Source organism: Alligator sinensis, unplaced genomic scaffold (genome assembly GCF_000455745.1).
Source record: "Alligator sinensis unplaced genomic scaffold, ASM45574v1 scaffold444_1, whole genome shotgun sequence".
In the NCBI taxonomy this organism is placed as follows: Eukaryota; Metazoa; Chordata; order Crocodylia; family Alligatoridae; genus Alligator; species Alligator sinensis.
The window spans coordinates 2,647,907-2,666,202 of NW_005841886.1; the positions used below are offsets into that span (position 1 = coordinate 2,647,907).

At 45.0% G+C, this 18,296-nt stretch overlaps 1 protein-coding gene across 1 annotated transcript in view; it reads left to right on the forward strand.

Annotated features, from left to right (window-relative positions):
* Nucleotides 1-6: 6 nt before the first annotated feature.
* The window catches only part of DCAF7 (DDB1 and CUL4 associated factor 7), a 38,432-nt gene continuing 20,142 nt past the window's right edge, over nucleotides 7-18,296 (forward strand). Inside the window, exon 1 of the mRNA XM_006017830.3 lies at nucleotides 7-152. Coding sequence (XP_006017892.1) covers nucleotides 15-152 — 138 coding nt within the window. The 5' untranslated portion in view covers nucleotides 7-14. The remainder of the gene's footprint in view (nucleotides 153-18,296) is intronic.

Consider the following 18,296-nt stretch of genomic DNA (forward strand, 5'->3'; position numbering starts at 1 on the left):
CGCCGCGCCTCGCCATGTCGCTGCACGGGAAGCGGAAGGAGATCTACAAGTACGAGGCGCCCTGGACCGTGTATGCCATGAACTGGAGCGTCCGGCCCGACAAGCGCTTCCGCCTGGCGCTGGGCAGCTTCGTGGAGGAGTACAACAACAAGGTGGGCTGGGTCCGCACCGCGGAGACGGGGGGTGGAGGGGACCTCGGGAGCCGCCTAGTGCAGGAGCGGCCCCGGCTACATCATCCTGGCCCAGGCTGTGCCAAGCGGGGCCTTAAATGCCTCCAAGGATGGAGAGAGTCCACAGTTCCTCTGGTAGCCTGTTCAGTGCTTCACTGCCCTCCTAGTGAGAGAGTCTTTCTAATATCCAAACTCAACTTCCCTTGCTGCGGTTTGAGACCAGAAGCTGCTGCTTGTGGCTCCAGAGCAAGGCTGGAGGCTCCTGGGAAAAGGCCTAGGTGTTAAAGGAGCCTCCCGACTTGGGAGGCAGCAGGGCCATGCTGCTTCAAGGGGCTTGGGTGGAAAGGCTCTGGTGTGGCACATGCCCGGCTGTGGGCTTCCCAGTGCACTGCCGCACCGCCCGGGCAGCCTTGGCAAGCTGTGGAGCACAACTCTTGTGACTCCCCCTTGCAGGCTTTTGCAAGATTTCACTCCAGTGGGAAAGCTTCGTGCAGGGATAAAAGTTTTCACGTGGGCAGGTCCCTTGTTGACTTTCCAGGTCTCCTTCTGCTCCCTTGGCTTCCTCAGGGAAGTGAGTTGTCACTGTCTGTCCCTGGCAGGGTGGGCTGCTCCTCCTGTTTATCCACACTGAATACAAGTCGGAAGTCTCGTCTTCCAGGCTCACCCTAGCTAATCACTTCTGCAGGCCCTGGTTCAGTCCACTCCGTGCAGACCCCAGGAGATCCCCATCATACAGGGGAAATGTGATGCTAGAGATGAAATAAAGGAATAAATATTATAGAGCAGGGCTGTACAAATTCTGAGCCCCCGAGGGCTGCATCGCTGGGGGCCACAGGCTGCACTGAGCATGACATGCATCTAGATGCTCTTCACCTCCCCACCACTCCCACTGTACTGCAAGCCCACCACAGGCAGTGTCCCACCCCCACAACCCCAGTACCACTCAAGCATGGGCACATGACTTCACCTCCCTTTCCCTCCCCTGTTCCACCGCATGGGTGATTTCCCCAGCTGTTGCTTATGCTCAATCCCATTTTGGTTGGGGTCCTGATCCTCCCACCCTCTTCTTCCCTGCATAGCCCAGGACCTGCTTTCAGCACTGCTCCACTCACTGGCAGCTAAACAGTGGAGGTGGGGAGGGAACTTGGAGACAGATGGACAGCCCTGTTACAGACTATGTTGAATATGGTGTATAGACTGTGAATTCTTCAGTCATGGTGTGGCTTCACTTAAAATCATTAAGTTATTGTCTGTACAGCATTATATAAAGTACTTTCTAAGTTAATTTATTTATTGATGGTTAATTTACTTCTGACCAGCACAGAGTTTAGTTGACAGTTTGGCTTCATGATGTTCTTTTCCTACAAGTGGGGAGTTTTATGGGGGGGAGATCCTCTGGGAGCAGAGTAATTTTTAATTAATAATTTTCAAAATAGCCTATGGTGCTACCATCTTCCATTAGTTCCTGTTTTGCTTAAATATCCCATTTGTTGTGAAAGAACCATGTAAGCAGGATAAAACAAATACACTGAGTGGTGTCAAATGGACTGAAAGTGAAATTTTCCTTTTTTTTCCTTTCAATTATAGTAGTAGGCGTTACTTGTAACAACCAGTGGTACACTTTCAGGCAGAAGTATTTAGGTTTCACTGTTTACCAGCATATGGTGGGAGGGTAAAAACCAACTTGTGTGTCACTGTTTGACAGAAGCTAGTGAAGCTTAACAGGGCTGCTTAATTGCTCATTGTTGGGTCCAGAGAAGTTAGTTTCTGGCTGTCTGTCACCATAACTAATGTAGTTCCAGTTGGAACATACTTTCATTTAAAACCCTATGCGATCAAAAATTCTTTTCCTGATCTGAAAATTTTGAGCCTCATTTCATTCTAAAGGTGAATTCTTACTCATTTAAAAAGGCTTAAATAAAACCTATTTTGGAAGGGCAAAAAAATGCTTTTCATTTTGAAAACTCTGTGCAGTGGATAATTTGACTCTGAATGTTAAAACTTTACAGGACAAAGGATAAACTGATGCCCTCCTTGAAAGATGAGTATAGCGGTAGCCACTAAAAGCCAACTTTTACCAAGTTTCCAGGCTGTGGCACCTGAGATACCAGTATTTCTGTGATAAGTTGACTGATGCTGACTGTTGGACTCTCTCTGCTGTACCAACACTGTCCTCACCTGATATGTATTCACTGACTAGATGCTGTTGTGTCATACCTTCTTGGTGTCAAACCTGAGAGGTTACAATGGTGATGCATTTCATTAAGAGATCAAGGCATTGATTAAAAAGTCAGGCTATGTATGCTATGAGGTTGCAGTCTATTGTAAATATTGTTACTGTAATTAGAAGACCTAATATAATAAATCCCAGCAGTTATTGGATTGCTTAAGAGTACTGGCCACATTTTGTGGTCTGGCTGCTGAGAAGTACCAAAAATAAGTTTGTGGTTTGGGGAACAAAGCTGGTGTTATGCCATCTCTATTCCCTAAGACTGGGATCCTCCAAGGGTTCTTGTAGCCTGTAGTAGTCCCATCTGTCTGCCTTTAGGCTGTTCTGCCTTTCAGATTTGAAGTAGTTTTAAAGCATTCAAACTACATGCTGTCCTGCCCTTGCTCCTTACATCTATGGTAGCTGCACACAGAGGCAGTGTTAGGCTGTTTAAATCACTGCTGTCCTATGGACATTCTGCAGGTGGCTTGTTTATACTTGAACTGGGCCAAGGATGTGTCGTCTTGTTTTCATTCCCTGTAAGTGCTCGGTAGTGGGAGGCCTACACAGTGTTTCAGGAATTAAAAATCAAGAGTATGAAGGTGGGGCTCAAGTCAGTTTATCATAGTATCAAAAATGGAGATACATGTTTTATGATTCAGTTCAGTTTCTAAAACACCTGAAACAAGACTTTCATATCGAACATTTGGTTGTTCCACAAATTGCATCACAGGTCAATAAGTCTGGTACTGTTTAAATGGTATATGGATTTTTCCACGTGAATAGTATTAATAATACAATCATCCAAGTAAAAATATTACTGATTTAATAGAGGGGATTGTATTTCTCTTAAAATAGAAATGTAAATTTTCTTAAGATTATTGATACTGACTGTCTACTTGGAGATAGAGCAGAGGGGTACATATTTCTGCACTCCTAGATAGAACCTAGTTGTATTCAGGATATTTGAATTCCATCACTGAGATCCTTGTGAATGACCCACCACAGTTTTGTTTATTTTTAATGTTGCAGAGGGTATCAACATTTTTTAGAAAAAAAAGAAGTCGGGTAGTTCCCACTAGAACAGTGATTCTTAGCCAAAATGCCATGGCATGTTGGAAGGGATGCCTTGAGATCCTTTCAAGGGTGCCACACAATGTTAGCACTGATAGGTATACACACACAATTCACAAGACAAACCCAGAGATTTCAAATAGTAATCCATAGTGTTAAAAATATTTTGACCAGTTGTAGTCTTTCTGAGGTCTTTGCAACGCACAAAATTGCTCTATTAATCTTTTCCATAGTCAAAAAATGTGTAAAAACTAAGAGCTGGAATTTTCTGAGAGGTGCCTTAAATCTAACATGGGATGCTTTGAATCTCAAATGGTTGAAAACCAGTGCCCTAGATTCTTCATTGTCCTGAGATTCAAATACTCTCCAACTATATAGGGGCATACTAGTTGGAAAGTAGCCCTTTTAAATCTAGTTCATATCTATTCATGGGTATGATATAATCCCTACGGATCATGTAAGACCTTAATTTAAGTCTAATTTGCAATAGTTTGGTAATGTTGGACTGTAAAGTTTGGTCACTGTTTTGATACCTGAGTTTCAGGGATAAGTAGAAATGTTTTAAAGAATAGCTTTATGGAGCAGGTGTCCTTTTACATTAAATGCCAGTTAAGTGTTAGTTGCATAATGAACTCCAAAATATTCCTATTTAGAGGAACAATGAAAATGTCAATGGCTTCTTATTCATTTTATGTATCTTTGAATAATATATATTATGTAAATCTTTAAGGGCTTCTTAGAAGCTTCAAAACAGTATTTCTCAATTCTACTACATTTCTTTTGGAAAATACGGACTTCCTTGTGCCATATTTCTAATGCATAATTTTCAATTTTGATGTTTAAAGCATTTTATATTTTTAAGGACAGAACTTTCCCCAAAAAAACTAATATTACCACAGTATATCCTTTTAAATCTTTACATTTCTCCTGTTAAGAAGGGATTCCTTGCCAGAGCTTGAATCACCCTGACAAGTTACAAAAATAAAACAATATTGTAATCCCTTATCCTTGACAACCATCAGACTCTAGCTCTCCTTCCAAACTTAACTAATAACTTCCTCCCCATGCAGTTTTAACTTAATCAAACCCTACATAAATGCCAACATTTGTGCCACAAATGGCATGGGCAGCCTAGGTATTTAGCACATGGCTGATTAGGGAAGGGATAGGCAGCAGATGGAGCAGGGAACAGAAGGCAGAGCAGGAGATTAAAGGAAGGAGATCAGAGTGGCATTCAGGGAGGATACAAGGATAATTTTTGGTGCACCTGTCAAAAAGGTTGGCCTCCATTGACTTGTGATGCTTTTGCTAATTATGTTACTTGCATTATAGCCTGGGAAAAGAAGTGCTTTCTTACGTGGAAGTCCCAAAAATATTTAGGACTCCAGATCAGCAACTAAAGTTCAGTTTGAAAAATAATAGAAAGTGGGGGGGGGGGGGGGTCTTCTGCCAATTGGAGTAATGAGACTCTCAGTCTGCACCAAATAATCTTCTAGACCACTGATGCTTAACCTTTTGGCCCCATGGGCCAGGTGAGTGGTGTCAGGCCTGTCTGCAGGCTAGATTGGGCCGGGGGGGGGAGGGAGGAACTTGACTGGCTGGCGCTGACCCCTTCCACTCCCTTTGCACTGGGATTGGGTCTCGGGCCCAGAACTGCCCTCATCAACCCCCTGTGCACTGGGATTGGGCCTTGGGAGGCCTGGTGCTTCCTGTTCTCACCTGCCACACCAGGACTGGAGTCTGGTGCTGCCTACCTGGCCCTGCACACTGGGATCAGGTGCCAGATCCAATGTGCAGGGCCCAGTGCTTCCCATGTTGTGGCAACTTGGCATCAGGGGACCTGTGAGGAGTCCCACAGCCAGATGACATGATACTGTGTGAGATCTGTGGGCCAGAGGTTGAGCACTTCTGGTATAGACTATTTAAGGCAGTCTACAAATAGGGCCATAATTACCTTGCCAGGAACACAGATAGTTGCAAAGAAATATCTGGACATATTTTAAAGGCTAAATGGTGCTGTCCTGTCCACATTAGTTTATGAGGAGCCTAAAACAGTAAGTGGATTGTGAAATGACCATTCATATCAACAGGGGCCAAAGACGATAGTTCACAGCACTGACTTTTGAAATACCTCATGGTTCATCAAACTATATGAGAGAAGAAGTATCCTGTTATGAAGATCTACACTGGGGTAGGCAACCCCGGCACATGTGTCAGAGCATGGCATTATGGAGGCATTTTGCTTGGCACTTGTGCCTTGGAGAAGGGGCTGGGGCTGCACTGCCACGGCAAAGATCAGGCCCCTTGCAGCTCCCCCCACCATCCTCCCCTGGCATGCCAACATCTTACAAGTCGAGGTTGCAGGTGTTTTTGGCATTCTGCCCAAAATTGTTGCTGACCTCTGATCTATACGGCCTGCCTATTTCTCAGTAGGCCTTTTACAGCATTTAGTGAGGTTGAAGATGCCGTTTTAATTTTCTTGGGGATTAGGGTTCAGTTTTCAAAAGTTTAGGAAATGCTGATCAAAGGGGTTGCTCTACACAGAACTTGATGCAATATTTAATTCTTGAAGTGAAAAAAAGGACGTGTTTTGGTTCCAGGTCTATATCAGAAAGAAACTGTTGGAATCATTTAGCAAAGTAAAGATGAAAAGCATTCTTTGTCACAGCTGCTACCCACCTGTTTAACTGCTAGAAGCTAAGCATCTTGCTCCACAGGCAGAACATGTCAAAGATGAGTACTTTCTGTGCCACAGGAGAAATCATCCTTATGCTGTATTCTAGTTCCTATTCCAAAACACTGCTGGCATGATTGCCGTCTTTTCTGGATTGAGCTTCGGTTTTCTAGGCTGCTTGCATTTTCGAATCTTCTTGAGGCTGTGGACAAAGGCAGTTTCTGGGCCAGATGCACCCTGATCAGGAAGGCAAACAAGAAGATCCCTGTCAAACCTCATGTTATAATTTCCAAAGTGAAGAGGAAGAACATCTCCTTATTGTTCTCTGTGTATACTCAGCTGGGATGTAACCTACTTGCCCCAAAAGCAGTGCCATTCATTTTTCTTTGTTGCTGTCTGTAGGAAAGTAAATGCTTCATAATCAAAGGTATTAAAAGTGGTTACCAAGTCTAACAATTGGTGTGGATGTCTGATTTCATCCCTTGCCTGAAGTTCTACTAATACAGTTTCTGTTTCATAATAAGATCTGTATCCAGACTGACAAAAGAGCAGGGATATTTGAGGCAACAAGGTAATTGTCATGTTGAAATCTTTAGGACCTCAACTAAAAACTAAAGATGTAATAATTTAATTAGCCAGACTTCACTTTCAGCATTTCTACTTCTGCAATGCATAATTGCATTAAAACAAAAACCAAAAAAACTGTTTGAGATAATTTGTTACCCGTGTCTTCCCTCCCCCAAAAGATAATGGAGTAGGAGACTTGGGAGTATTCATAGGAAATGGCTACCCATTGAGTTCAAAGGAATGAGTCTGATTATTTTTTTGCAAGGAGTGAAAACATATATGGTTCCTAGTATAGCATTATGTATTTACTAGCCAATTGCCTGTCAAGAATGACATGGGGAGGGAGGGGCAACAGAGGCCTGAATGTCTCTTCCACCCCTGCTGCTTATTTGCTTATACTTTGATTGGAAAAAAATTATTTAGGCTGAAATAGTCCATGTGTAGTGTATGGTTAAAAACCTACATTTTGTAAGGATTTGTGGGGAGGGAAATGTTAAGCTGAGGAAGCTTGAGGAAAATTCCTTCCATCTCTCAATTACAGAGATGTTAAAAGTGTATATATGTCTATAGATATAGAATTTGGCACTAAGCACTCGATCTTAAGTGATCACTTGTTGATCTATATTAGCAGTTCAGTCTCTTACCCTGTAGGCCCTTATGCCAATTTGAAAGGTGTATTTAGACTTTGGGAGTGGAGGAAAAAAGTAAATGGAAAATGGTAGAGGTACACTGATGCATCAGTCTGATATCAGATTGGCACCGGTATAAAGAAAATTGATTGTATCGGAAATCGGCCTGATGTGGCCAAGAATATGGCCAATAAATACCCATGCATCCGTGCAGCTGCAGCGCAGCATGCAGGCAGCAAGGAACACAGCCCGGCAGCTTGGAGAGCTGCGTGCAGCTGGTAAGTCTGTTGTGGTGGAAGGGGAGGGAAGGGGCATGGGGGCGCAGATCAACGCCCCCCATGGTGAGGGAGGGACTGGGGCAGGCACTGCCCAGCTGGGGGCAGGTGGGGCATGGGACGGAGCTGCAGCTTGTCTGGCGGGGGTGGAGGGAGGCAGCTCCCACCGCTGCGCGCACCCCAGGAGGGCAAGGGGTGGGCGTGCGCCTTGGATCTGCATGGGATGGGGAGGAGTCTGTGAGCCTGGGTGGTCCCAGGCTCCTCCCAGCGCGTGGAGGCTATGGGGCTGCGCACAAGGCTGTGCTTTCAGTGCGTGAGGGCTGTACTTGGGGCAGGCGGCAGTGGTGCTGGCAGGGGGTTTGGGGGGGCTGCAGCCTCCCCAGATTTCACCGTAGCCCCCTCCCAGCGCTGCCACTGCCTGCCCTGAGCAGAGCCCCTATGTTCCGGGAAGAGCTTGGCGCCAGCCACCCCAGCCCACAGTTGCAGCCCATCCCACCCTCCCGGGGTGTGCACAGCAGCAGGAGCTGCCCCCTCCTGCCCTGGATGAGCCACAGCTGTGTCCCCAGCTGGGCAGCACCTGTCCTAGCCCTGTTCCCTCCCTCAAGGCAGGGGCCTTGATCTGCCCCCACACCATGCCCCTTCCCTCACCTCTCCCCGTCCACCACAGCAGACCTACGAGTTGCACACAACTGCATCAGAAATTGGATTGGTATCTACCAATTATACCTCCTTAAAAATCGGCTCTCAGTATCGGCCCCCAAAATCTCAATCAGTGCACCCCTAGAAAAAGGTTAGTGATATTAATGAAAATCTAAAATTTGAGTCAAATTGCAGTAGTTAAAATCTTTGTATTCATAGGAAGATATGACTACCCATTGAGTGATCCATTGCAATGTACATGTTTTTTTTTAAATACATTTAATATATGTACAGCATGGACAAGCTAACATTGGTTCAGGATTCTTAACTATTACATCTTTTAACTTTTTGCTACTGCAACATTGTTTTGGTGCAGCTGCTGCTTTTGTTTCTGTGCTGGTTAGATCAGTCTACCACACTTTATGAAGTACAACTGGCTGAATGGCTAGATGCTTGAGTGCCTCAGGGCAGGAAGATAAATGAGCTTGATCATCTTGAACTGCATGTGAAGTAGTATGTGCAAGAGTTACACCTGAGGTTACTCATCTGAGTCATGGGGAAATAAATATAAAACTGAGACAGCTGTATTTTAATTTGAGATTTCCAGTGCTTTTCCTCAAAACAACTAGCCAGTATACGGGTCAGAAATAGAATGCTTTCAGGCATTCTGTCCCAGGGTCTGAGTAAAATGCTTTCTGAAATGTAGTTCTGGTTGGAAAGCAGCTAGTTCAAATTACCATTTTTTGTTTCTCCTGTATCTAACTGTTAAAAACCAAAACAACCTACTTTATTTGGTTCTTAGTAGGGGTGCATCAGTTAGAGATTTTCTTGGCCAATACTGATAGCCAATGATTAACCAACCATAGTGGCTGATGCTAATCCAATAACCAATATTTAGTAATAGTGCAAGGCATTTTAAACTACTGACATAAATCCAAAACAAACAAAAAAAAGAGCAGCACAAATTTGAGCAGTGGATTTTTGCCTCAGCACATGTGCCCAGACATGCACTTTGATGTGGAGCAAGTTGTGCCACTTGTGGCAAAATAACTCTGCCCAGCTCCTCCCAGAACTTCACCCAGAGGGAGCTAGAACCTGGGGCCAGCACAGGTGCTGGTCCCAGCAGTATAAAAAGCTGTCCTGGCAAGCAGCTCGTGGCTACTTGCTCAGGAGCTTCTGGGGCCCAGCCAGTTGGTACCTGGGGACACTAACCTCTTGTGCCAGCTGGACTGCTGAAGCAGCTCTGACAGAGTTCCCTGCACTCTCTACCCACTGCAGCAGTCTGGCAGTGGGGGCTGCTTCCTGGCTATGACCTGCTGCCACCTGTGACAGCATGTGGCTCCAAGGCTACACACCTGCCAGACCTAGATGAGGACTGCATGGCTGCAGCAGAGGCATCTGTAGCAGAGGCATCTGCACCTCTGGGCCAGCTGCCAGTGGGCTGTGGCTGCAGAATTGGCCTTTGTGCGGCCCTACTGCCATGTTGGCCGCCACCCCTCCCGCCCAGAAGATGTTCTCAGTGTGATGGACTGCTTTGAACTGTCAAAGCATGTCCTCCTGGCCCCAAGTGGCCAGGAGGTCAGCCACCTCCAGGTGGGTCCCAGATGCCAGCCCTGAGCAGGCTGCTCTGCCTGGGTCCTGCCACTTGCCTCAGTAGCAGGAATCCTGGTGTTCCCTATTTAAAAACTGCAAAATCTCTGATTTTTAAAAAAAATCCAAAATTGCTTCTTTTTAAAATTACCCCCAAATCCATGTTCTTCCACAATGAGAGAGAAAGCATGCAGTTGGGCAATGTTTTATACAGTAAAAGCTGCGCTATCTGGCACCTTACAAGCCAGCATGCTCTATTAACCGGCATGCTGGCTTGTAAGGGAAAAGTGAAACCAGAGGTGCCCAACATGGCACTTCCAGTTTCGCCGAGGCCCCACAGCCCAGGGCAAAGCAGCCTGAGCTGCCGAGCCCCCGCGGCCCAGGGCATAGCAGCTTGCATAGGGCCCCCCTCCCTGTCCCTATCCCATGGGGCTGGCGGGAGGGGCAGCGATGTGGTGGGACGAGGCGGCAGCCTGAACAGGCAAAGATGCTTATTCGGGCCACTCAGTTAACCAACATATTTTGTTACTGGCACCCCCCATTCCCCATGGGTGCCGGGTAACAAAGCTTTTACTGTACGTATATTTGCAATGTTAAAGCAATTTGGAAGCCTACCAGTGTCTCTATCATAATAAAATAAACTCTAAATATCTATATGTTTGGTTTTGGTTTTCTTATCATAGAACAGTTAGAGCTTCCCCTGACCCCTTCACTAACTAGGATGTGAAGACAGCTGCGCCTGACATCATAGCTCCTGCCAGTAGGTCTCATCCTGTCTGGCAGCTGGGCACAATGGGTGTGTGATGGGGGGATGTGATTGCAGGACTGGGGTAGGAAGGGGCATGGGTGAGTGTGGAGGGATGTGTGGGTAGGTGTGGGGGGACTGTGCGGTGCCGTCTGCTCAGGAGGGGTGGGTTCCCTCCTCCTCCCAGGGCCCCAGCTCTAGCCCCCCCTGCAGGGCCCACAGCTCACCTGCAGCAGCAGTGGCCATCGGGGTGTTCAGGGCCTCCTGGCACAGCCCCCCCCTCCCCTCCCCTGCAGGGCAGCATGGTTTGGCCCTGGCCACCTGGCACCTATACTATATTGTGTGGGCCCAGTGCAGTGCTGTGTACCTTTGGGCTGCTCGCAGGGACTAACTGTCATGCCAGGCTGGGTCCTGCGTGCACAGAAGCAGCCTGGCCCAATGGCACGTGGGGCCTGTGCACGCAGAACTGGGCCCGGTGCAACAGGCAGTCCCTGTGAGCGGCGCGGGTCCCTGGGTAAGACTGAGTGTCCCGGACCTGGCTAAAGGCACACTGTGCCAAGCCAGGCCGTGCCTGTGCGATATGGCACAGGCAGCACCTGGTGGTAGGCAGGTAGGGCCAAATCATGCTGTAGTTTAGGCCCCCCCATGACAACCATATCCCTAGACTGTACGGCCTCTGAGAACTGCCTCAAGAATTCCAAGTCTAGCTTTTCCTCTTGGTGTGGTGGTCTGTAGCAGACCCCAACCACCAAGTCCCTTTCCCCTCAACCTCCATGTAACCTAACCCACAATGCCCCAATTTTCTCCTCCTCTGATCCCATTTTGATTAGAGTAGATGTATAATGCTCTTTTACAGAGAGAGCAATCCCACCCCCTTTCCTCCCTACCCTGTCCCTTCTGTACAACCTGTAGCCCTCAGTGTGTACCGCCCAGTCATGGGCAGGGTCCCATCAGGTTTCTGTTGGCCCCACTAAATCAAAGTTATTATCTGCAAGCAGGAGTGCCAATTCTTCCTACTTGTTCCCTATCCTCCTAGCATTAGTATAGAGGCACTTGAGCTCTCAGAATGGTGCCTTTTGGTGCCTCCCCCACCCCCCGTTTTGGTGCCCAAAGGGCCCCTTGGTACTTACTAGGGCTGTGCGAAATGGCACCGTTCTGTTTCGCCTTGAGGTTTGACGGAACCGTATTTCAGATCTAATTTCATTTCGAGTCGAAACAGGTGTTCCATTCTGTTCCGTTCTGTCAAAACAGAAAGGCTGTTTCGAGTTTTGCTGGGGATGGGAAGTCAGCCCAGCTGGACGGACTTCCCACCCCCAGCCTATGGTCAAAACGTTTCAACTTTCAAAACATTTCAACCAGCCTCGTTTTGTTTCAAGGCTATTTCGACAGCCTTTGTTTCCGATTTTGCTGTTTCAACCTCAAAATTGGTCAAAACAGTGTCGGAATGAAACGGCTGGCGAAATTTTGCACAGCCCTAGTACTTACCTGGGATGTATTGCTGTATGTCTCTCAGTTTGTAAGTTCGACACTCTCTCCATCTGCCTTCCCATCCCCCATCGTATTTCTTTTAAAGCCTGATGTAGGAGGTCAGCCAACCTGTAAGAAAAGAGACTCTTACCTTTTGTGGAGCGATAAAGCCCATCGCGGCCCAGGAGGTCTCTTGCGGATTGTGGTCCAGGAAGCCAAAACCCACACAGTGGCACCAACTCTGGAGCCGCAGGTTGACTTCTCTGACACAGGTGACGTGATGCCTACTGCTCCTGCTGACCAGGAGGATCGACGAGAAGACCACCTGTGCCCTGGTCTTCCTAAGCCTGGTCCCCACGCACCCAGAGATTTCAAATAGGAGTTCATAGTATTTAAAACGTTCTGATCTGTTGTGGACTTTGAGTTCTTCACAACAGGAAAACTGTGCTGCTATTCTTCAGTAGCCAAAAAATGAATGAAAACCAAGAGCCAGAATTTTCTGAGAAGTGCCTTGGCTCTAACAAGATTGAGAACCACTGGTTTGAGCAAGTATTTTCAGCCTGGGTGACCTGAGATCCTTTTAAGGGCACTGTGCAGTATTAGAACTGTTAGGTGTGCAAGCACCTACACGTCATTCACAAGATAAACGCAGTTGTTTCAAATACTAATCCATAGTGTCAAAAACATTCTGACCTGTCATGGCTTAAGTTAACTTTTGCAAGAAAAAGATTTTTTTTTTCCTTTGGTAGAAAAAAAAGAGAAACTAGTTTTTTGTTTGGGGGGGTGGGTGGTATTAAATTAAGGGAAACTGTGGAGTGTGCTTTGAGTTTAAAGAGTATCCCTGGTCTAAGGGATGGCATCAGTGGCTTGCTTTAGAAGAAAAGGTTTTGCCATGAGCATTGGGAAGCAACCTGCCTCTAGGAACAACTTCCCTTTTAATTCTAATTCTTAAACGTTAGGCTATGTCTCAGAGACTTAAGCTTTAAACTCCTTTCAAAGTCTCTGTTTTAATGCTTTCTATAACTAGATATGCTTGTTTACCCTTACAAATCTCTAATCCTTTTTTAATCCTGCTAAACTCTTGGACTCTATACTAACTTCTGGTAATGAATACCATAAGCTAAATAATGTTTTTTGCAGAAAGGGCATTTCCTTTGATTGTGGGTTGGCCACTGTCTAAATTTTGCTTAATGCCATTTTGTTCCTGTATCCTGATCAGGAATGTTTGTGCATCCTCTTAAAAGAACCTGTGGTATAAAGAACAGTGTGCGCCCTTGTGCTTCTTTTAATCTCTGCTAAAGTGAACAATCCCATCTTTTTATCTGAGCATTCTGCCTATCCTCCAATTTTGTCTCTGAATCTCCTTTCTTTTTGGCATATTCTTTTTGATATGGAGTGGCCAAATCTGAACATATTATCTTGGCTGAGAACATATCCTTGAATTTTATAAAATGGCATTTCTTTGTCTTGTCCTGTTCATTTTATACCACTTAGGTTTTTTTGATTCTTCTGTGTATTGAATAAAGGCTTTCTTTGAACCAGCTGCATTGATGTATATGCCCAGGGTGTCTTGTCTCTTGTTGATATGGCTAATATAGAACCTAGTAAAGTGTTTAAGACTAAATTATTCCCCATGAGTATGCATGATTGTATATTAATGGGGTATAGGTTGTAGCCGTGTTGGTCTAAGGACATAGGCAGACAAGGTTCTTTGGGTCAATCTAATATCTTTTACATTAATTATATATTAATTTTAGGGGCGGAGGGTTGTGTGTGTATAAATTTTATATTGCGTATATTAATGCCACTTGAGTTTTATCTACCTCAGTGTTGACAGTGTTTATTTGATTATAAAAGCATAGCTTGATTATTCCAATTTTTGAAACATTTATATTGGTGTTGGGTTCCTGATCCCTATCTAATGTCGCACCTGTTGTTAAAGCTTGTCAACACAATATGCTTGGAGAAAAAAATTAGAATTGGCATTCCAAGCGATTGAAATTTCACATTAGGATGCCATACCTATTATCTTTAAATTGCTTATTTTGCAAAACTACAAACTTAAAGAGACAGTTTTTCATGCCTGTATCTGCTGAAGCCTTAAGGCAGTCTGCACTGTGTGGAAAACTGGATGTATTGATTCCATTTTAAAGGTGTGTCTATGAAATCATTTGTTATTCTGAAAGCAGTGTGACTGGGAGCTAAGGAATAGATGAGTTTATATCTGGCCCTGCTGCAAGCTTCTCCCCTCACTGTCCTTATGTCTTCATCTGTAAAATAAAGCTAGTACTTTGGGAGCTAGTACTTCCCCAAAAGAGGAGCTGAGAAGCTATTTATTAAATTTTACAAAGCACTGGGGAATTCCTGTTTGGATGGTCTTTGAGAAGTGTGAAATACAGTAGATGCTAATTTGCAACAACACCTTGTGGCTAAGTACAGACTGTCAAAAAGCCTGAGGGTAAATTGATGATTCAATCTTCTCAGGTTAATATAAAATGCATAGATTGAACTAATAAGCAGGTAAACAGACAGCACTTTTGATTTTGGAAATGCAGCCACGTGCCTGCAGTGACCCAGGCCAGAAGCCAGGGGGCGCTAGAGTATGCCTCCCTGCTCTGCTGGAGCAAACAGCTTTGCCCACCCTGTAAGGGGGGAGGGGGTGTTTACAGGGGAGGTGCAAAGCATCTTTGCATGCTGGGGGACTAAGAGTTGACTTGAATCTGGAGTGGATCTGGGACAGAAGTTCCATAAGCCAGTTTAACCTAAATCAGATAAGTCTGGTACTACATACACCCAGGTTCAACTTAAACTGGCTTTGGCCATTTTGAAAGCAGTTTATGTGCACAGAACTTCTGGTATATTACAGATTTCAGCTGGTTTCCAGTCACTTAACGTGTAATTTCTGTCCCTAGCCTGAAAAGGCAATAGCTGCTTACAAACAAATGGTTCTGGTAACATTTTCCCAGTAGCAGAAACAGCTGCTGCTAAAGAGCAACATTTGTGAAGGGTGAGCAGAATGTTATGATGGCAGTGCATGAGCATGTCCTTTCACTTCCTTGCATCAGGTCACAGTAGTTATTTTTGTCAAGAAACAGACCAAATGCCAAGAAGCCTCTTGCTTAAAGAAAAAATTAAGGGTGTCAAGCTCCCGAGTTAATCAAAGCCAAGTTGGAGTCAAATAGGAGTTGCACAAGTTGGTTGCTTGCAGAATCTGGAAGCAGAGGGATCAGCTTTTTTGACTGAGAACAGGCTGGTGAAAAGCTGCGATGAGCATGAGAACGAAGGAAAAGCTCCTACTGCTGATGAGGTTGTTCTTGAACCTTGTGGAGCGGAGGCACACAACTTTCTGAGCATGCATTAAAAGAAAAGGCTGTTCTGTTTGCTGCTCCAGTTTTAGTTGCATGTGGCCTGTAATCATTGTTTTTTATCAACTGGAAAATATGCATCACTGCCACTTAAAAAAAAAAAAAGAAAAAGCGTTAAGAGAAACAGATAGCAGATAAGCCAGCTGAGCATCAGCAGAGTGAAAGACTTCCTCACCTTCTTGAGAAGTTTCCCACAGATGACGGCAGATGAAACAAGACTTTACTGAAAGGCTTCTGTAACAGGATTTGTAGAAGAAAAGGAAAAGCCAGAATGTGGGAAAGTTACAGAGGACAGTAACTGTGATCATCTGTGCTCTCCTGTTGCTCTTGATGTAGACTCCGGTTCAGACGGTTCTGAAATCCATGAGTTTGCTAGATGATGCTCCTCTTCTTCAAGTATGGCAGTGTAATGCCAAAAACAATTTTCAGCCATTCAAGAAAAGTAAATTTGTTCCAGGGAAAGAAGAAGATATGGAAGTGTCTCATAACCCTCTAAATAAAGTTATATTTCCTAGTAACATGACAGAAGGAGGCTTCACCTGCTATGGCTATGGATGAGAACCTGCTACTGTTTAGAGAGCCAACTGTTAAGGAGTTACTCAATGCTACAGCTGCTGCAAGGCCAAAGAAATGAGTTTGAGTTGAAATAAGGTACACAAGATGCTGAGGATGATTTTGCTGAAGTTCTTCCTCTAACAAAACCAGGCATTTAAAAAACTTCAAATACAGTACAGTACTTCTGACACTTAGGGCTTAGGACTTTGAATCCCATCTTGAAAATAAAACTGAGAAGCAAATCAAACTGAGTTGTCACCAGATAGAAGTGAGTTTACCTGTTTTAAATTGGGTAACAGTTAATACCCAAATGCGGCCATACTTTTGTAATGAAAACTCTATATATTTTTCAATGCACCGGTGAAACTAAACAGCAACTATGCACCAGAGTGAACTCTCGTAGAAAAAATATAAAGGAGGGGCAGGGAGGACAGCATTAGAAGCATATTTTTTCATAGAACAATCACTTCTCTCTCCTTATTTTGCTCATACAAATTTCAGAATAAAAATTCATAAACTGGCTGGACACTAGGGCTGCTTGCAGATATTTTTTTTAAAAACGCATTTTACTGAGAAAGCAGCGCGCTACTTCAACCTGGCTCCACAGCGTCTGTATAGATCAGGCGCTTCAGCAGGGCTTTGATGCTTTTAGCTAAAACTGATTCAGTCAGTTTTAAATAAGTGCCAAAAACCCCCCACTAAAGCGCCATATCTATACAGACATTAGATGAGCTGGGTCCAACTAATGCACTGCTTCTTCTGGGCATGCATTGGGCTTAGCGGGGGAACATGCTGAGTTTAAAGTAAAGCACTGGAGTGTGGGATTTTTGTTGTTGTTTTTGTTTTGTTTTTTAACAAGTCTGCAAGCAGCCTAAGAACCAAGGACTAAACATTGATGGCACATTATATTTTACCCAACTCTGGAATTCTTTCCACACAGGAAAGGTGAGAATGACCCTCCCCCCTTTTGATAGGCCTTGATCTTCCAGTAATCACCTTCTTTTCTTCTGCTAATTGTGCGCATGCAGCCCCTGAGAATTTCTCTCACCCTCTCCCCTCTGCTGTTTTTCACTGTGTTGTGCCTGGTTCTTGTGATCAGAGAGACCTGAGGAAGAATGCATTTGAAAGCTTGTCTAACTTTATCCAGACTACATAGTTGGTCCAATAAAAGATATCACCCTAAGAAATCCTTGCCCCTCACATAATTTCTGGACTGAAACTGCTACAACATATTTCTTTTATACTAGAATGATATTCAAGACTGAACAGTTCTTCTTTTCCTTGGCATTTATCCCCAAGCCTTAAGGTTAGCCCAGACAGTTACAAAAAAAAAAAAAAAAGACATTAAACAGGAATAAAACACAGCAACTGTAAGACGAAAGTCATTTTCTTTGAAATGCAGTTTGCTAAGTAGGCAGCATGCCAACTCTTTTGCTGTTTGAATTTGGGGCTTACTGAAGTTGCAACAGATGGCCAGTAGGAGAAGCTTTTCTATGTTGCTGGTTTTGATTCTTCCCTCTGCCCACAGTAGCTCCTACAGCCCTGGCTTATTTGTAAGGACCTACCGAAATCGTGATTTATTTTGCAGAAATAACAAAATCCAGCATTGTCCATGAAATCGGGCAGTGCTTGCAAAATTTGGGGGGAGAGGGGGGAACTTACTGAAAATAAAATGCTGGCCAGCACTGCTGTGGCCTAGCTGCATAGCCCACTGCCTGGGAAGGGGGGCTCCCCACATGAAGGGGAGCCTGAAATGGCTGCTGCCACTGCCCCAACACCTTGCCACTGATTGGCTGAGAGTGCTCGTTGTTGTGTGGCCTCACCCCTTTTTGGGCACCCACAACCAGTCAGCAGCAAGGGGGCGGCAGGGGCTGCTGCATTCGGCCTACTAAACTGGCTGACAGCCCTGCAGTCTCCACATGAAATTGGCCAGCCACCTCCTCAAGTTGGGTAGACCCCTGCTTATTGGGAAGCAGGGAGAGAGGCTAGAAGAGCTCAGGAGAGAGGAGCAGGGTGTGGGGAAAGAGACTTCTTTTGACTTTTATAATAAAAATATTAAAAACAAAAGGTGAAAGTGCAGAAATTGTGTGGCCCTCCCAGGGGCTTAACATAAAACACTTGTCAGCATTGAAAATATAGGAGAGTGCTTATCGCAACTGATTGAACCCCCCTTCCCATAACAGCCTTCATGGGATTATACATTTTACATTAGCTGTGTGTCTTCCACCTTGCAGTGCACCTTCTGGATGGCCCAAAGCAACACAGACTGGTCTGTTTCATTGCAAGGTGAAGCATCCAGACCCAAATGTGACATGCTCCCTGACCAAGAGGCAAAAT